We start from the raw sequence: 20,552 nt of genomic DNA, 5'->3' as shown, positions 1-20,552 counted from the left end.
TTGGTCAATCTAGATATGAATTCTCACACAGCTTGATCAATGATTATTTATGTAATTATAATTTTTTTTTTTTTAGATTTTAGCTTTCTGTGGGGGTGAGTGTTTGCTTTTCAACAGCAAATGTTGACCTGATGGGTCTTATTTAAACTGCATATAGAAAAAGTCATTTTTTTTTACCTATTCATACAAACAGTTTTACCTTAGGATTTTAATTAAACTTCACATTTTAAACTTTGTCAGAGACCCAAGTTGAAAAACATGTTGACGTTAAGTACTTATATTGATTATTGTGTACTTGTTAATGAGTTATTCAACATAAAGTTGTCCTGAATTATCCCGCCACCAACTAAATTAAACAATATAGGAACAGTATACATTCAACTTCATTTTGAGTCACAGGATAATTTTTTTCTTTTTATTTTCAAAAACAATCTGCTTTTGAGTGAAAAAAAAAAATGATGCGATTCAAGCAAGTGAATATCATATTCTTGAATTAAATAAAATGAGTTTGTCTATTTTATTGTCATTTTTTGTTTTCCTTTTTTTGATTAACAACAAATTGTTTTCAATGGCTTAAACAGAAGGATTATATGTTTAAGAGGTGAGATTTACTTGCTTGAAGTAAAGAAAATGGAACTGTACAAAATAAATAAAATAAGAAAAAAAATACATTTACAAAGATTTAGAATTCATACTGTTTAAATGCCATCAGTAGTCTCTTTTAAATAGATGCCCTGCTGTTGTTAGTAGCAAACGCTGTATACTTGCCGTTTTTAATGTTGGCCTTTTGAAATTTTACTGTTATCTTTATTTTTCATATTACTATGAAAAAAAAAGTATGGAGGAAACTTTGTTTTTCTTTTAGCTTTTTCAAAAACACTCTAACCCTATCTTCTGTCCAAAGCTTAAACTTGAAATATTTGCAGCCCTAAACTAAACGTACATTTGTAATCTGAGGTCGTTTCCTGAGCATAGGTCCTGGGTGTAGGCAGAGAGCCTTTGTGGTTAATGCATCGATGTATCGTTAATGCCACCTGCCTGTGAGACAAAACTCGGGGCATACAGCCATTTATGGCGTCATGTGACTTTGTCGTAAACAGGAAGCAGCTGATCTTGACTCACTGCCTGCTTTTATCAAGTAATGTACACAACTGTGCTCTTAAAAAAACAAATAACAACTATAGTCTAAAATTGCCTCGGTTTAGTAACCGTTCGACCCTGACGGGGTAAGTAGACGATACATTACTGAATTATAACTTAGCTAGCTAGCCGTTTAGCTCGGCTAAGCTACCTGACATTTATCTGGACTGTTTGTCGTGTTAGCTAAGTTAGCATTAGCTTAGGTTTTTTTTTATCCGGAACTGAGAAAGGAGTTTTAATAAAGTTAATAAACTGTTTATATATTCTTCTGTGTATAATAAGTTAGTTACTGGTGACACATGTTTGACCCGTGTGCCTTTAAACCGTTTAAACGTGTCCTCGGTAGTTAAGTCTCGGATTTTGTGTTTCAGGAGAGCTAATGTTAACTGCTAGGTGGAAATACTTGTGTTTGTTGTGCAGCTGAAGGAGAGGAAGAGAGGAAGAGGAGAGCTGCTGCAGACACTGACAAAAGTCATCTGACTTGCAGCTCAGAGAAATACTCTGCATCGTGTCTGCTGAGGGGGATGTCAAGCACAGCAATGAAGAAAAAGGTGAAGCAGGGGATCGTCAGTCTTTGTAGCATCTCAAATATACTAAAGCCCAATACTGAGGCGGCACTAAACTTGAGTTCCTACATATTGTGTAGACCTTTGAAGTGACCTTTATCTGTTTTCTAAAGGTTCCTGTCAAATGTTGCATAAAAATGGAAATTTGGTATTTTACATTTGTCCTATAATAAAAAAAAATAATAATAAAATAAAAAAATCAAAAGCCAAAAGGATTGCTCAATCAAATTAGTTTTATTCTCGAATTGATTTGGCAATATAACAACCCAAGGAGGAATTTAGACCCTACAATCACAAACTTATTCTACACAGTAGGCTTTTTAAGGCTGATTCTAAAAAGTTTTAGTGTCAGTTTCTTCTTTAGCAAGTAAGATGAAATTCAGATAAATCAAGGAGTTTTAATATTTCTCTTTCAAATTTATATTTCTGGCAGTGTTTGTTCTTTGAAGTAGCATTTCAGAACATTGTCAGATACAATTTACAACTTATCAAGAAAAATCATTAAAAAAATAAATAAATGTCATTTTGTGATTTCATGTCCAAATATATTATCAGTTAACAGAGCGTTATTAAAGATTGCAGAACCAAACAGTGTATTAAACATGTAAAATAATCTCTCTCCATTAGCTATAACATTGAAATGTGCTTACATGTTAACGCACATTTAATCACATAATATAAAACCTGAGGGGCACTCTGTTGAATTCTCAACAAAAGTTAGAAAATATTTAGTGTTTCCAACCCACATAGTGAGTACGCTGGCTTTGTCACTTGAGGCACATGACGTTACTTAATATTTACTTACTATAACAAAAGTAGAAGTATAAATTGAGGACTTCTTCTAATGAAGTGTTTGTAATATTGTTTCTTAGGAGTCTCAATATTATGAGTAGAGGGGAGATGAGATTTTTCCATCAGTGATGAGTGAATCTGTTGCCTTTGTGCTTTCAGGTGTTACTGATGGGAAAAAGTGGGTCTGGAAAGACCAGTATGAGATCAATCATCTTTGCCAATTACATAGCTCGAGACACACGCCGCCTTGGAGCTACAAGTAAGAGTTCTTTTCAGAAAGGTGCTATGCGAGGACACATTTTTGTTGCTGAGTGTTTCTTTAATTTCACCTAAAAAAACAATTTTTCATCCTTTGTTAAATGTAGTTGATGTGGAGCACTCCCATGTGCGGTTTCTTGGCAATCTGGTTCTAAACCTGTGGGACTGTGGAGGGTAAAGAACATTTGTTCATTATTTACAATCTTTGGAGCAACTTCCACAGTTCAGAGTCTTACTAATCTGAAACCCTCTGTGAAACACTTCCTTCACCCTTCAGACAGGACACGTTCATGGAGAACTACTTCACCAGCCAGAGGGACAACATTTTCAGAAATGTAGAGGTGCTTATTTATGTATTCGATGTTGAGAGCCGCGAGCTGGAGAAAGACATGCACTACTACCAGTCCTGTCTGGAGGCCATCCTGCAGAACTCCCCCGACGCCAAAGTGTTCTGCCTCGTCCACAAAATGGATCTGGTGCAGGAAGACCAGAGAGATTTGGTAAGCAGAACATTTTTTTTTCCTGTTATTTGTAGTGGCCTTCCTCTCTCACGCGCACGTTTTTGCTGTCTCACACAGCAGCACATAAACACACAGACATTTTGACAGCCATGTTCACAGTGTCACCAGAATCACTGCAGCTGTCTTTCTTTGGCACATTTGGTGCTATTTTTGGTAGAACTTTGTTGTCATTTTACCTGAAACTAACACTCTTAATATAGATTCATTACTAGCATGAGAATAAAGTGACCTTGAGCAATTTTATTTAAGACATTATATAAGGGATCTACCCCAAACAAAAAAGTGTACATATATTATGGACTTTCAAAATATCAACTTCTACACATATTACCAATGCTCACATTTGTACATCTGCATAAGATGATGATGATGATGATGATGGTGATGATGATTTACATATGCAAAACTATTTAAGCTGTAACAATAGCTGCCACAACCTTTCACCTCGGCAAAGATTTCACCAAATAAGCGGACATGTGTGCACTTTGGTCATCTCGTGATCCCTTACGTCAGCAACATGCACAGTGCATTCCCTTTTAGGAAAAATATATTTGACTTGTTTTTCTGAATTGACAAGAGAATTATATCAGAATTCTGAGAAAAGTTTCCACGGAAAAAAAGTCTGTTCTTGTTATTCTGAATTAACAAGTAAATAATACTGATGGGTGGATAAATGAACAATTTGAATTCTATTGGATTTCCGGATGAGCTTTAAAATTATAGTCTCGAAGATTTTCATTGAATGACGGTAAAGTCACTATTTATCAGCCAATTATTCACACACACACACACACACACACACACACACACACACACACACACACACACACCCCATCTGTGTGTGGTAAGCCTATCAGGTGCAGGGCTAATAAAACCATCTGATATAAATAAATTTACCAGCCTGCTTTCATCAGCCAACAAACACACTGCAATTACTGCTTGTCACCTTTGGTGCCACCAAAGAGACTAAAACAGAGATCTGATCTGTTCTGATCAACATTGCAAAATTGTGACATCTAGTTGAAATGACAGATGAAAGTTACACTTTTCGGCTAATTTTTAATCTTTTATTCTTTTTTTTATATTATATATTATATTATTATTTATAAGCATGTTCAGTTAGTCCAGTGGTTCTCGACCTTCTTTAGTGTCAAAGATCCCTCAGTTGTGACAGATTAGGCCACAGATCCCATCTGAAAAGATTGTGGTTGTTGTATGAATAAGATCATAATTCTATAGTTGTGAATTATATTTGAGGAGATAACCGCGGAGGAAGTGAAACCTGTGATCAAAATAGTCAATCTCATGACTCTCACTCACATTGGGCTCACTTCTGTAGTGACTTCAATAATGAAAATAAACTATTTGCCATTTTTTTGTGGGGTCCACTGAATAAGAATACCAATTGAAAATAATGACTTTTGTAAATGTATTAAAAATCCAGTTGCTGAATGGTGTCCATGTGACTGACTATACTCACTGTTTTCACAGATCTTTAAGGAGCGTGAAGAAGATCTTAAGAGACTGTCCAGACCTCTGGCTTGCACATGCTTCAGGACATCAATCTGGGACGAAACCCTGTATAAGGTTGGGAAATTTGACTGGTTGTATACTCGCGTATCAGGTAACAAAAATGACACTGGAAGAAACATTTTCAAATGTCTCTGCAGGCCTGGTCGAGCATAGTCTACCAGCTCATCCCAAATGTCCAGCAGCTGGAGACGAACCTGAGAAATTTTGCGCAGATCATAGAGGCAGATGAAGTTCTTCTGTTTGAGAGAGCCACCTTCCTGGTGAGAGCAGCTGCTTCCTCTGACACGACAGTGTCTCAAAATCTGGATCTAGAAATCAAAGTCTTTTTTTAATGGTGGTTTTTGTTTTTAATAAAAACAGGTGATCTCACACTATCAGTGCAAAGAGCAGCGCGATGCTCACCGGTTTGAGAAGATCAGTAACATTATCAAACAGTTCAAACTCAGCTGTAGGTGAGTTCACTCTGCAGAAACCTCACCGTCACTCCACACATCTCCTGCCGACTGTTTTTGGTTTTTACTGTGGTGGGAGCTGAAACCATCTGTACATTCTGTTCTCGTAAACGGGACATCTCAAGAACGCCTTGAGGGAATTCCCTCAATTTGACACAAATGTCCACTTGGACTCAACGATTAACTGATTAGATTTCCGTGGTCAAAGGTCAAGGACACTGTGACCTTGTCTGTCTCATTCTTTTGAACACAATATGTCAAGAACACATTGAGGAAATTTCTTAAAATTTGGCACAAATGTCCACTTGGCCTCAACAATGACCTGATTTCAGTTCGGTGGTCAAAGGTCAAGGTCACTGTGACATCACTGAACATGTTTTTGGCCATCTCAATAATTCATATGCTAATAATGACAGAATTTCATACAAACATCTAATAGGGTAAAATGATGAAGTGGTGACATTATATATCCAAAAGGTCAGGGGTCAGCTTCACTGTGACATCATAATGTTTAGTAAAAACTCTTTTTTGGCCATTTCACAATGTCATATCTCAGAAACAGAAGGGGAGATATTTGGTCAGATACAGAACTGGTGACTAATCTTGGGTGTCCATCGTGAAAGTGTGCTGACTGTATAAATCTTCTGTTCAGCCGATGAGAAGACGTGCATGAAACGTCCATGTTTTCACAGACATGGACCTAAACTGTAACTGCAACCTGATTGATGTGCAGAGGCATACACCCGCAAGGCTGTAATTCAAGTTTATTTTTTATTCCAGTAAACTTGCAGCCTCCTTCCAAAGCATGGAAGTGAGGAACTCCAACTTTGCGGCCTTCATTGACGTCTTCACCTCCAACACATATGTCATGGTCATCATGTCGGACCCCTCCATTCGTAAGTAGCGACAATGAACATTTCTCTACAGAGAATGTGCAGTTATGATACCAGAGCAATACAATAAGGATCCATATCTGCATTTTTTTTCAGCATCTGCAGCCACTCTCATCAATATCCGTAATGCTAGGAAACACTTTGAGAAGTTGGAGCGGGTGGATGGACCCAAGCACAGCCTGCACATGCGAATGCGCTAGCCGGTGCATTTGTCCCAGTGGACACTCTCAGCCAATCAGTCCACAGACTGCAGACGTCGTGTTGCGGTCTTTCAGCTCCGATACATACGAGCAGCCCTGCACTGTTTCCTCTATATCTTCACATTCAATCACAGTTATTACTGGAGAAATCATATTTTCTTTTGGTCTAATTTCTACAGTGATCGTAAGTATCTTGAACAGCGATACATTGTGTTGGAATATTTGCCCTAACTCGACACATTGAAGTAAAATGAAAAGTTGTGTTTACTATGAAGGGGGGGGGGCTACCTTTGCTGTCACACTTTGTCTTACACATTAGACTCATTCACTCCATGCAGTGAATCCCAGTGATCGGGGGATGTTATCTCCAAGTGATTAGCAGCAGATTCTGTTTGATTTTCAAATGCAGTTTGTAAGCTGTTACACTTTGAAAGTACGAACAATATAGTTATATTCAGAAAAATATCATATGTCGTGTTTTTTTCTTCTCTGTGTTATGTTTTAACAGTGCCCCTCACTTGATTCCTGTTATTCACTGCAGTGTCTGTGACCATGAGGCCTTTTGACACGCTGCACCAGTTGTCCTTTGCAGATGACATACCGGTGGCAAAAGTTTGATGTGGGGTGGGTGAAGGGGGTACGCAACAGTTCAGTGCACCTGTTGGTGAGTTTAGTGGAGTTGACAGCAGTGTATGTGCAGATGGAGCAGCATGCACAACACAATCAGTTCATTTCAGAGAACTTAACATGCTAAACAGCTGAGTTTACGGATCTTTTGAAGTCGGGTTGTATGAGGTTCTTATCCATAGTCAGTGTATTACACACAGTAGATGTAAGGGGTCAGCAACAAAACATATTTAAGTCACCTAAAAAAGTCCCACCCCCCAAAAAAATCAATACCAGTTCAAGTGTACACTATATATTTAAAATACTTTTTTCTTGCTTTACTTCCATATCAGTCAGTAATTTCCTGATGAGGAACTGAATCTGTTACATTGCTCTCTTCAAAGCCAGATCCTATTAAGAAAAAATATTTAAAGCAACAAGAGGAGCACAGAGCAATAGCAAAATAGCAATATTTAAGGGAAAAAACAGTTCTATCCGTTTTTTGAAAATTGTGTGTTAACTATTACTCATCCATTACTTACAGAAAGAAGCTAATTGAGAAAATACATTTTCAAGGCCTTTAAGTTGAGAGTAATAGTCGTAGTTTAATTAAAAGCAAAACTTGCACCACATTTAAAATGAGAAAAGACTGAGCCACCATAATGAAAAAGCCCTTGTCTCTTTAAACTGACTGCTAACACTAACCATTTCTGCTGATGAAGACTTTGCGATTTGGTTGAAAACAGTTTACAAAAGCTAGTTACTGGACTTTGAGTCGTGTTTTGTCAATACAACTTATCTTTAATGGTAATGCTGGCAGAAAAAAATGTGTTCAGCACAGCTTATCAAATCCCACTGAACTGATGGGACAGACCGCTGTCAAACACTTTGTCTAAAACATAAAACATCTGGCTTCCACATTATACAAATTCTTTTTGAATCCAATGTTTAAAATTCTGATAATATGTATCACTGGATTACTCATGAAATACTCAGCCCACTGCTATGCTCTTATTTGAATCATAAAGGACTGGATTTCCTCAGACAGTTGCACATGCACAGCTGAAAATGGTGGAAAGTATTTAGTTTTTTAGTTGAATTTGATGTAGATTGATATCAATAAATACATTTTTTATACATTTTATTTATATTAAAGCATTAATTGAGACTAAATTTTGATGCAAACCAATCCACAAAGCATATGCTGCTGAGAATAATTATGGTGATTTGCTGGTCAAAAGACATCTATATATCTTTATTTAAAATGGGGCAAATTTGGTTTAAAGTGGAGGATTTTTACAAAAATAAACATTGCTTCAAACATATTTCACTAATACATATCAGTCGAGTTATTCTTGACACTCGTTATAATTAAAAACTTTCAATCAAATTTATCTCATGTAAAAATGTTTTTTTGATTTGCAAGTCGCTCATGTTTACTTAGAAATTCATATCTCATCTTAATCTCATATTAAGGTTATATTTAGGTCAAGACTGAGATCTTCATGTACTGCTCGCAACAGAGGTTTCATATTTGAGCCTATCAAGAGCTAGATCTGTCATTTCTTTCTAATGTGATACAACAGAGAGCCTTCTGAATGTTGTTTGACCGGCCTACAGTAGGTAATTGGAGATTTGTCCCCGGTACTTGATCACACCCACTCCTTCAGGGGCTGCAGGGTACGTGCACTCATTACCTCCTGCCCCTTTATCACAGCCAGCTCTGCTGCAGCATTGTTCCAGCTGCGCTTATCGACATCGCTCATGTGGTTGAATTGTATCCTGGAATGCAGATGGCTGAATAACTGGAAAATCCCCAGTCCCTCTCTGCAGAGAGTGAGTGTGCATGACAAAAGTGGGAGTAACTACATGCAAACATACAAAGTGGCTTACTCATTTTGTTTTTATATTACACTTTTGTAGCAAATAAAAATGTGCGTGAGTCAGTTCATCAGAGCCAAAATCACTGTCAGTGCAAGAACTCCTCTTACATGTCCCACAACTACCAAAGTAAGGAAGATATTGTCAGAAGGTTATTATAGTATGCCTGATTCAGATCTAAGGACACTGGAAAATAATTGTTTGTGTATGTGAACTCAGCAAATCACCTCCTACCGTCTCTCCTTGGACTTTTTCCCCAGGAGGAGCAGCAAGAGACGAGGTGTGCAGGGCCAGAGCATAATATACAACATGTCGGGAGAACTGAATCCCTCTGCTGATGCAACCGAACACAAGATGTTTACAAGTGACCCAAACACCACAACAAACAGTCATTTCTAGTGCTTTTCATCCTGAATTCTAAAGTGATGTTTAAGCTCCATTAATTTTTACTGTGTTCTTACTTGTAATGTGTTCTCTATTTCATGAATTAGTACCTGGAAGTAACTTTAAAACCACCATTCAAACATACATTCAACTCATTGGATTTGGCAAACACAAGAACTCAAAGACTGCATGGGTGTAACAGTGTTATCCACTTTCTCCTTTTTGTTTATTGACATGCACATTTCTTTACACTCAACTAAACTCATAAAATATTCTCATAATGGATGTAAAAATCTAAAATGTCCTTAGTGTGACAGTTAGTGTTTTGTTGGGCTCCTTTTGTCCTCCACTTGCACATTACTCCGATGCGGAGACTCATCTGTATGGGCAACAGGCCCGAGGTCTGCCTCATTGACCGCGTCCGCATCTGCACCCATGTCATCGCTTGCATCTGCGCCGCAGTCCGTTTGATTCAGCTGCCGCTCCAGCAGAGTGATGCGCTGCTTCAGCCGCAGCTGAGTGTGTTTGTATTCGTTGAGCAGGCGGGCAAAGCGAGTCTGAAGGGTGTCCAGAGAGGACTCCAGCCTCTCCACCTTCTCCTCTGTGTCCTCTTTCTGCAGCCCGCCGCTCTCTGCGTTCTCATCCAGCAGACCCTCCTTCAACAGGATCTCCCGGCCCCTCTCCTCGAGCACAGTCTTAGCATCAGGATACTCTGTCACTGCCTCCATTAGATCGTCCTTTGAGAGGCAGAAGAGATCGGAGTATCCCAAGCTGCGAATGTTGGCTGTCCGCCGATTTCCCATTTTACTACCTTTAATGTTGAGGATGCTGATTTCCCCAAAGCAGCTGCCAGCAGTGAGGAGAGCGTACTGTGTGATCCCGTCATCAGCCACTACAGCCAGCTTCCCCTCTTTAATTATATACATCTCCTTCCCGATGTCCCCTTTCCTGCAGATGTAGTCCCCTGGACTGAAGACCTGTGGGCGTAGTTTGAGCACGAGCTCTACCAGCAGGCCTGCCTCACAGTCTTGAAAAATGCGTACCTTCTTCAGGGTCTCTAGGTGTACATTGATAGCAATCTCAGCTCGCAGTTTGTTTGGCAAATTCTTTAGCACCTCCTTCTCATCTACTGCTTTCTTGTTGGTCCAGAGGTAGTCGAACCATTTAATGACACGTGTCTCCAGTTCTTTGCTGACTTTTCGGAAGTGCATGTAGTGTTTGATGGCGTCGATCCGGGCTTGGAACTCGGCACGGGTTGCATTCATGTTTGCGATCATGGAGCCAACATTTCCCACAATTGTGGCAAAGATCAGCACCCCAACAAGGAAGTCAAAGACCACAAACAGGTACTCCTCATCTCGCACAGGTGCAGGCATCTCTCCAATAGTGGTGAGAGTAAGTGTCGACCAGTACAGACAGTAAACGTAACTCCGAGTCAGCGAGGAATACTCGGGTTTGGAGATATTTGGGAACACCCAAGTGTCCGAACCAAATCCCAAAGAATTTGATATAGCATAGTAGATGCAGGCATTCCAGTGAATGATGACCAGGATGTAGAGCACCAAGTTGCCGATACGAAAGATGTTGGGGTAGTTGGTGCGTGTCTCAGTGCGGTCAAAAAATTCAAACATGCGCGGGAAGCGAAGCAGACGGTTAAACCTGAGCTGTGGCGTGTGGATGCCAGTGGAGATATACGCCAGGTCAGTGGGCAAGATGGATACCACATCCAGCTTGAACTGCAATGTTCGTACATAGCTGTCTCTGAGCTTGGCATGGTCCTTTACCAGCAAACCTTGTTCCAGGAACCCTGAGATAAGAAGAATAGAGCACACATTCAGATGAGCAGTAGAGCTAAAATGATCCATTGATGTGGACTGATATATCAGTTCAGTTATCAACAATGATATTTGATCCTTTTCTGACATGTCTGTATGTTTGTATATGTTCACATTATCATTCTCTCCTTTCTTTTTTTTACATGATCAAAATAAATTTCAATTTAATCTATGCTAAGTAAAATCATCAATCCATATTATCATTTTTAGAATGCCACATTTTTAAAAAAAAAATTATTTTATTTTTTTTAAATTGTTTGTTAACATCAAACAGGCAGAAAATGTCAACCAGCCAAGAGAAAGAATATGATGAGGATAATGTCATTTACTCAGCAGGGTGGAAATATTTTGGAAAGTTAGGGTCAATATACAGGGCGCATCTCGTACGTAAACAATGACGTCATGGGATTAACGACGACGTACCTGCCTGGACAGCAATTTACTAAACTAACCTCTGTTAGCAACACGGAAACACGAGCTGCTCTATTTCAGTAATGTCAGACTGAAAAAACGTGCACACAGTCTGAAGTTTTGTTGCTGTCCTGTCGGGAGATGCAGTGACTTAAACCAGCGGTGAGTACGACAAAATATAAGTAATACGTGTCAGTTGTAAAGCTAAACTCTGCTATCCGCTAGGCTAATTCACACAGTGTTAATGTGCTTAAGCTAGTGCTATTAATTAGCCATCAGCTGTTTTGTATGTGCACCTTTGCAGTCATTATTGAGCTGAAGTTTGTACTTCTTTTACATGGTGTTGTTGTTTATTCATGTTTTATAAGGGTTTGGAGAAGTTTGCCTTGAGAGCTTTTAGCCAGTTTCCCATGAAGTGACATAAACAATGCCAGTTTCCACAAAGACTGTCATATTTTTTCCACAAACAAAAATGATAGACTTTGAAAGATCCAGTGGCAGAGAAAATACTTTACCTAAATAAAAGTACTAATACCACTCTGCATACTCATAACTCATACTGCATAATTTAAAGTGTTACTTTAATGAAAGTAATTAAGTATGGAGCATGGACTTGAAGTAATAAAAGTAAGTTTTAAATGCAAAAACCTTTATTTATTAAGTAACTGGTAACTCAAGCTTTCAGATAAATGTAGTAAAGTAAAAAGTACAATATTTCCCTATGAGATGTAGTGGAGTGGAAGTATAAAGTTTCATTAAAAGAAACGTACCTCAAAACCTTACTTAAGTACACAACCTGAGTAAATGTACTTAGTTACATTCCACCACTGGAAAGATCACATTAAAAAATATACACATGGGGCATTTAAAGTGTAGCCTTCTGGTTTTAATGTACTTAGAATATGTTTTGATGCCAGTAGTTGCATTTTGAAATATGTTACCTGTGCGAAGTCGGACACAAGTATCCATTATGTACACAACGTCAGAGAGGTAGTCCAACACCAGCCAGCAGATGTAATTGCCCACCTGTAACTTTTCAAAGCATGCCCTGTGAATACAACAACAAAAATTAGTTATCACTCCGGTCTAAGTAGTGGACAGCACACCTATTTTCCTATTTCTGGAGGTCGCAGAACAGATAACCACTGTGGTGGTATTACCTTGCTACAACAAGGAACCAGTTGTAGAGCACCGCTGTGGCGATAACAAATAACCAGCGGTAGTAGGCATTATCGGATGGGGACACCACAAACAAATCCCACTTTTTCCTAAAAGCATTGAGAGATTGCAAATAATCAGTTAGACACAACTGTTGCTTATATTTCTGAAGAGTTGTGAGTGCATACAGTAGTGCTGCAAAGATATATAGAAAAACAGAAGAAGCAAGAAAGATAAAAAGCAACGCAGTACAAAAGCTCTGCAATAAATGCTATTATTAACAACTGACTATTAAGGCAAAACATTTGGAAACAACTGACAGTATATTGCAATCATGTAAAATTCAACTACAACCTTAAAACCCTCACAAAGTTGAATCATGACGTCTGAGTGCTGATCTTCTTAAGCCTTTATTTTAACAGGACATGTCTGTGACCTAATGGACACTTTGAGGCTTAATCAACCCTCCCAAACCAGAGTTCACCAAACCAGAGTCGGGGATTCTTGGAAAGATGAAGAGACGAACCAACATGACTTTTTGTGAGTATAATTTTTCTTCAGTTGACTTTAAATGAAGTGTGTTTTACAATGATAAAATTACTGTTTTGTTTTTGTAATGGGTACTGGTGGGTTTGCTAATTGTGATTTCTGGGATGTTTCTGGTTAAACAAACCAAAAAAGGGTGTTCTCTGTAGGATTCCTTTCTATACTATTGTCAGGCATCTAGAATAACAATCTGAGCCTGTCAGTGGCTAAAACGATCACTTTGAGGGGACGTAAATCAACAATGTATAATGGTGGTTACATGGCAGCCTGTTGTGCAGCTGCCGGCAACAGTGCTTTTTCTCAGCACTTTTTTTTGTCACTTAGGCAAAAGAAAAAGTTCCTGCAAAACCTTAAAAAGTCTTAAAAGGCATTGACTCTATTGATCTAAAAACAAGGTCTTTATCTGCAAATGTCGTAAATCAGGCTTTCAAAAGTCTTAAAAATGCTTAGACATTGGAGATGGGATTTTTCTGGATTTTCTTTCTGACATTGTTTTCAAAAAGCTCAAAATAATGGGCAAATTCAAAATAATAATAATTTAACATCATCATTAACATTACTGAACAGTCATGATTTATGTATAGATATTTGAAAAATAAAATACATTTCCCCCTAACCATAACTTATTAATATCAGTAGTTTTTTTTTTTTTTTTTTTTTACTTCAATATTGACTTCTGTCAAACTGGTCTTAAATTTAATTCCAAGTGGCATTAAAAAAGTCTTAAAAAGTCTTAAATCACACACACTTGCCTCAATCTGTAGAAACCCTTTTAAAGTTACCCTTTAACAGAAGAGGTAGTCCTTGTAAAGTCTGGACGAAAACGATGTTTTCCAAAGGCAGCATGGTGACCAAACTTTTGTACTGGATTGAGTTAGGATTTGGTGTTTTGGTGTTTCTGTTCTTCTGGTCACTCAGTGCATGTAATGTATATGAACATGCATAGTAATGGTTTAGGGTGACCGGCAGGCAAGCATACCTAAAGGTCCCTTTGGCATTGTTGCCATTGGCATCTGGTTGCGTGTTGCTGATGCGGCTGGGGGCCGTTCTCAGCTCAGGGCCACGAAAGCGCTCCAGGAAGGAGTCTGGCCGCTCCTCCTCCTCCAACAGGCTTCTGTGTGCCCATTCCCTCAGTCTCACCACCAGGCTCACCAATCTGACACACACACAGAAGAAACATTCACGATATTTTAAGATTTTGAATAACTTCATCAGCATATATAAAAATAATTCCATGATAGTGACACAACATATACACATCACCAAGGAGTTGCCTAACAACTGAAAACATATTTATGTTGTTAGAATCCATGAAATTACATCTCACAAGTAAGATTAAAACAAATTAAATTGTCGTGAAAAAAACCCCATAAATCCTCAAAGAATAGAGCTTATATCCAGGATATGTTTTTGGTTACAGTTACTGCCTTTACTGTAAAATATTTCCAGCTGATGCCTCCATGCCAGCTATAGTTGTGGCCAGAGGCATTATTTTTTTTTTTGGGTTTTCTGTCAGTCTCTTTCTTTTTTTAAAATGATATCTCAAGAACACCTTGAGGGATTTTATTCAAATTTGAAATGAATGTCTGCTTGGCTTCAAAGATGAGCTGATTACATTTTGGTGGCCCTAGGTCAAAGGTCAAAATCACTGTGACCTCATCTGTCTCATTCTTGTGAACTCAATCTCTCAACACCTTGAAGAATTTTTTATTTAAATTTGGCACAAATGTCCACTTGTATTCAATGATGAACTGATCAGATTTGGTGGTCAGAGGTCACTGTGACCTTGCGTCTGTTCCATTCTCATGAACATAATATCTCAGGGACACTTTGAAGGAATTTCTTCAAATTTGGCACAAATATCCTCTTGGGCTCAAAAATGAACTGATCACTGGTCACTGTGACCTCACAAACCGTGTTTTTGGCCATAACTCAAGAATTCATACACTAGTTATTACAACATTTTGCACAAATATCTAATATGATAAAATGAGGAAGTGATGACATTTTATATCCAAAAGGTCAAAGGTCAACTTCACTGAGACATCATAATGTTCTGCAAAAACACTGTTCTTTCCTTTATTCAGCGTCATATCTCAGAAACAGAAGGGAGGCATTTGCTCAGATACTGAATTGGTGACACTAATCTTGGGTGTTCACTGTGAAGCTGTGCTCTTTGTTTAGGTTGTTTGTGCTGCCGAGGGGGAGGGGGATGTACATGAAGCCCCCATTTTTTCACAGACTTGGATGTAAACTGTAATTGTGTTGAGTTGACTGGTGCGTGAAGGCATACAACCGCGATGTGATAAATACAGTTACAGATTGTTTAATCCACAAATTAGTCTTAAAATTTCTAGAATTCTATTTAATTGCTAATTATTACTTTTCTTTCTTTTCTTTTCTAATTTTCTTTTTATTCGTGACTTTTACAACTACAGCTTCACAAAAACAGAATCTTTTCCAACACTTACAGTCACAACAATGCAGAGCTACTTTCATTTCTTTTTTCCTCGTTTTCATAAAATATTATCACACGCTGAGTAAAAGAGCACATGATGGATAAAGAAGTATATATATACATACTGTATATAATACTTCTTTATCCATCATGTGCTCTTTTACTCAGCGTGTGACCTTAGAGAGACTTCCTGTAAACTTTGCCTGAGTCATGGGTTGCTTTTAAAAAGCCACAGAATCATTGCTGAAAAAAATATGATAAAACAGCTGCAGAATAATGTTTCACCTTCTCTCATCAGTCACTTTTCTAAAAGCTTATTGAGGGAGGCTGACGTGTAACAGCTGGGTTGTTACCTTGAGATGGCTCCGTTCCTTTGAAAAGAATTTCTGGAACTACGTCCTTGAGGGTCGAGAGCAGCGACTCTTTGTAGCTCCGAGGATGTGTCATCACACACAGATGGCACCCTGAAAACACACACGTGGACTTTCACTTTTTTGCATGTTTTGCTTCTCGAAAACAAACCTCTGAGACAAATGCATTGTAACGCATGATCTAATAGTTGCCCTCACCTGCTGAGAATACTCTCGGCTCTCTCAATCTCCTCCTCCAAGGTGGTTTTCACTGACAGATTGTGTGGCGACCGATCTCTCTCGGCCACCTGTCCCGTCATCTTCAGACCTGTTGTCAAATGCTCATGTTACAGCCTCTTCTGTGAGTGGCGGTGTTGTGCATGTGTCCTGCAGTGTGGCAGCAGAAGACAGTTTTCATGGTTTGCAGGGAGTCTGTGGGAGTCTGTTTATGGTGCGTATGACAGATTATAGTCAGGGGACGGGGGGACGACTGGGACTGTCTGCTGCACTCCCTCACCTGGCCCGTCACACAGCAGCCGGTTGCTGTGGTTACTAAAGCCGCTACAAGAGAAACTGCAGAATTCTGTTTCTGCGTTGCTTAGAGTTCAGTTTAAATGTGGTGGTTTACCTAAAACTCACCCCCAACCACAAACCAGCATCCTCGCTCCCAAAAAATGTGAGGGCAGTGACAGCTTTTGCCGCGTGTAGCGTAGACACGAGGAGGTGATTAGGTGACTGTTACCATTATGTGACTAATTGGTGGATCATTAACGAAAACACACACACAGTCGGCCTTAAGCTCTGAGGCTGCACAAGCCAATCAGCCGTTCTCCCTCAGGAGCAGCATCACTTAGGAAACCAGGGTGCTGAGTGAAAGTAAAGTGTCATGTATGTGTCATACCTGCGGGGGGCTGATGGGTTCACTAATAGGGCTGTAAAAGTGGTCAATTAACTGCAAACAGACAAACCACGTTTTACTCCTTTTTTTTTTGGTAATGCTTTATTTTATGTGTCCGAATATTTAACAGAAAGTTTCTTAGAAAACCATTGTCATCTGGTACCATCTATAGGATTAATTCCAACCAATTGCTAATGCCACAAGTAGCACACAATTTAACATATAGAGAGAATACACTTCACTTTAATAAATCAAAAATGAATAAAGACTTATTTGGGTTTAAATTGAGCTATTCTTTCAGGGAATTTCCTATTTTCTTTATAATTTGAGCCAAATTACACTGTTATTTTTAGGAAATTATTAGTAATTCAATATATATTGCATAGAAACACATTTTTTAAAACTACTAGATTATGAGACATGTCAAAAAGAGCTTTGCCTTGTTTTTATTTATTTTCTTTTTCTTTTCCATTTCCATTTTTTAATATTTTAACTTAATACACTGACACCACATTTCCTACCAATGCATATAAAGAAGAATACATAAAAAAAATGAAAAAATAAAATATATATATACATATATATATTAGCTGCTTGTTTTACTGGTAACACAGTGCAACGTAGTTGTTTTTTTTTTACTCAAACAATATTAAGTTAACATCATTGCTCAACAAAAAAGTTATTGTTTTCTTAAAACAATACAAGATTCAAGATTCAAAGTGTTTATTGTCATATGCACAGTATGGAAACATGTTTCCCTGTACAATGAAATTCTTACTTTGCTGTCCACAGAATGCCTAACGTTTAGCAAATGTGGATTGCTAGCAGTATAATAATTGTTTGCCAGTTTTTCAAAAAAAAAAAAAGAGGAAAAGAAAGTAAATCATAGGGGGGAAAAATCAGTTCAAACACACACATCTTTATCCTTACCTTATGTTTCCTTCAGTAATTCCAAAAAAGTCCTTATAATGACTTCATACAGACACACCCAGAGCAGCTGTCTCCAGGCCAGTCCATCCTCAGTGCCTACAGTGGACGTTATGTGGGGAAAAACCAAACAGCATCCAACGCTTCTTCAAAGACAATCACAAGTCTGTTCTTGCAACACTTTCTGCGAGCCTTCCTCTTGGAGTGTGTTTCCCCTCAGGAGCACGTGATCCCACCTGATCCTCAGATGGACCGAGCACATGCAGGAGAGCAGCAGGATGGGAGATCCAGGGCGGGGAAATCTTTGAATGGTTGAGAGCCCAGATGTCAGCTTTAGAGTGAGGAGTCTTTTGGGAAAAGCTCTTGGCAGTGCTTTTCCTCTGCATGTCTCTTACACTGGAGAATAATGAGAAACTGCACAGAGCAGGCAGATAATTCAGGGTAACAGGTTATCTCATTTTAGGGTTTGGTTTAATCTTTTCTGATAAAATGTCTTAACAGTTTATTTTACATTCTTCATTAATAGTACAGTGATGTACAATTTGGTATGGAGGTACAATATATGTTTAATGTAAGACTGTTTACTTGAAATTAACTGAATACATTTACTCAAGTTTAGTCAATTTGAGGTACTTGTACTTCACCTGATTATTTCCAGTTCATGTTAATTTACTTTATTGTCTTGTATTATGACTCCAAACAAAGAACTAAGGGAAAAAATAGAAATGGGAATAAATAAAAATATAAATAACAATAAGTACAGAAAAATGCAAAAAAGTAAAATTATAAATAAAATCAAATAAATACAATAAAAAATTATGAAAGAAATGTTTGAAAATCTATTTTTGTCATTATAATGATCACGGGTGCTCTGTGATATGGCTCTTTCTATTTTTTTTTTTTTTTTTTTTACATTTTTTAATAATAAATCCAAGCTCCCCTTGCAACACTAAGCAGACACACTCCCTGATGCAAATGGAGCGTGAAAATCCAGATGATGACGGCCTCAAGAGACAGCCTCCTCATCACCCAGCTCTCTGACAGACCCTGACAGTCTCTGCTTTAATCAGTTCCCAGAGACTTACTGAGGTGGCCATCAGGGAGCAGAGCCCAGAGGACTTTACATTGGACTGAGATTCAGGCCAGTGAACAGTAAACTACAATCTGTCACCACTGTCCCCTGTTGCACTGCAAGATCGTTGATGGACTGTAAAGAAAAATCCTGCCTGTTGACAGGGGACAAGCGCTGACAGATAACAGATCAAATGTGTCAACAGAAATCTTTCATTATTATGCATTATTGTGTATTTCCTCCTGGGACTTCACAGTCATGCATCAAAAAACAGCAGGGAAAGGAAACCCAAACAATAAATGTTATATTTTTATGAGGTGCTATTTACAGCAGGTGCTGTATTTTACGATGAAAAGAGGGAAGAATATAAAAGCATGACGGCAGTAACAGACAGATATGATAAGAGAAAGGGGAAGCAGGCAGCAGTAAAAAGTAAATAAAGTAAATGCTTGAATGATAAGATGGTGTTAAAGAAGAAGTTAGGACATCTTCCATTCGGTCCACGAGTCTTAAATGTGGACACAGATCACAACCAGCAGCAGATGGAGCTTGCCCAATGGGAATATAGATTATATATTCTGTTCACTTAATTTTAATCTAAACATTTAGATTTACTTAAAGTTATACTTAGAAACTCAGAACAGTTAATGTGGATATCATGATGAGATTGTTTAGGATGTATACTATTTTTTTCAATCTCAAATTCACAGCGTCTTTTTTGATGAATCCTCATCAGAAAAGGCATATTAAATCTACTTCGATTCAATTTTGTAACAAACAAATAAACAAAAACGTATGGTGTCTGGGTGGGGATGGGGGAATACTTTTTAAAGGCACTGTAAAAAGAAAAAATGAGAGAGAGTTACACTTCCAGTTTACATCCATATCTGTGGAAAACATGGATACTTCACACATATCTTTACTGTATCTATTATCAGCACAGCTTCAAGTTGGGCACCCAAAATTAGTATCAACAATTCTGTATCTGACCAAATGTCTTCTCTTCTGTTCCTGAGTTATGATGCTGACAAATGGCAAGAAAAGTGTTCTTGCAGTACATCATGATGTTTTAATGAAGTTGACCTTTGACCTTTTGGATATAAAAGGTTATCAGTTCATTTTATCCCATTTATGAAATGTTGTCATAATTAGCATATGAATTCTTAGTTCTTAGTTATAGCTAAAAGGGCCTTCTGAAGATATTGCTTTCATGAGAATGAGATGGATAAAAAGGTCACAGTGACCTTGACCTTTGATCAGTGACCAACAAAATGTAATCAGTTCATCACTGAGTCCAAGTGGTCATTTGGACTAAATTTGAATAAATTCCCTCTAGGCGTTCCTGAGATATAACTTTAATAATGTGAACTTATACATGACACATTGAAGGAGTGTCATGGAGAATCTGCAAGCCCCTAGGAAGTGCGCCAGGCTCTGATGCAAATTTTACTTAGTGGCCAAAAGTGGAATTACACCATCTTCATCCACTGCCCACTGAAAACAAATCTCACTGTCTAGATTGAAGCCATCCAGTTTGAAAACATTTGGGAAGTCTAAAAGAGCCGCAAGATTAATTTTTTTAGACCACCATCCAAACTAGCAAGGCATTAAACCAAAAGTCAGTCGCTCCGCCGCTGTAAGTTACCTGCTTGGGCACACTCGGCCACACTC

The 20,552-nt window shown here is 38.2% G+C and overlaps 2 protein-coding genes across 2 annotated transcripts; one reads left to right on the top strand and one right to left on the bottom strand.

Moving 5' to 3' along the window:
• Positions 1–1,109: 1,109 nt before the first annotated feature.
• On the top strand, positions 1,110–6,820 carry rraga (Ras-related GTP binding A). Its single transcript, XM_042499835.1, has 10 exons — positions 1,110–1,226; positions 1,561–1,691; positions 2,658–2,757; positions 2,864–2,930; positions 3,034–3,256; positions 4,769–4,864; positions 4,948–5,070; positions 5,171–5,262; positions 6,043–6,158; positions 6,252–6,820. The coding sequence occupies exons 2-10, from the start codon at positions 1,665–1,667 to the stop codon at positions 6,353–6,355; spliced, it is 948 nt and encodes a 315-aa protein (XP_042355769.1). The 5' UTR covers positions 1,110–1,226; positions 1,561–1,664; the 3' UTR covers positions 6,356–6,820.
• Positions 6,821–9,543: 2,723 nt separating this feature from the next.
• On the bottom strand, positions 9,544–16,304 carry cnga2b (cyclic nucleotide gated channel subunit alpha 2b). Its single transcript, XM_042499834.1, has 6 exons — positions 16,204–16,304; positions 15,988–16,098; positions 14,156–14,332; positions 12,633–12,740; positions 12,414–12,520; positions 9,544–11,033 (listed from the first exon to the last, which is right to left on the bottom strand). Exons 1-6 carry the CDS (start codon positions 16,302–16,304, stop codon positions 9,544–9,546), a joined length of 2,094 nt encoding a protein of 697 aa, XP_042355768.1.
• Between the last annotated feature and the right edge of the window lie 4,248 nt (positions 16,305–20,552).

Source organism: Plectropomus leopardus, chromosome 13 (assembly GCF_008729295.1).
Source record: "Plectropomus leopardus isolate mb chromosome 13, YSFRI_Pleo_2.0, whole genome shotgun sequence".
NCBI lineage: Eukaryota > Metazoa > Chordata > Actinopteri > Perciformes > Serranidae > Plectropomus > Plectropomus leopardus.
Note: the sequence above shows the minus strand (reverse complement) of the source record. Positions and strands in the feature narration are given on the sequence as shown.

Excerpts from the sequence above, each read along its gene's own strand:
- cnga2b (XM_042499834.1), bottom strand. The coding sequence starts at position 16,304 with ATGACGGGACAGGTGGCCGAGAGAGATCGGTCGCCACACAATCTGTCA. Across the intron at positions 16,099-16,203 it reads GCCGAGAGTATTCTCAGCAG|GGTGCCATCTGTGTGTGATG; the intron begins GTGAGGGCAACT and ends GTGTGTTTTCAG. Across the intron at positions 12,521-12,632 it reads TGGTTCCTTGTTGTAGCAAG|GGCATGCTTTGAAAAGTTAC; the intron begins GTAATACCACCA and ends TTGTATTCACAG.
- rraga (XM_042499835.1), top strand. The coding sequence starts at position 1,665 with ATGTCAAGCACAGCAATGAAGAAAAAG. Across the intron at positions 3,257-4,768 it reads AGGAAGACCAGAGAGATTTG|ATCTTTAAGGAGCGTGAAGA; the intron begins GTAAGCAGAACA and ends CTGTTTTCACAG. Across the intron at positions 4,865-4,947 it reads GGGACGAAACCCTGTATAAG|GCCTGGTCGAGCATAGTCTA; the intron begins GTTGGGAAATTT and ends ATGTCTCTGCAG.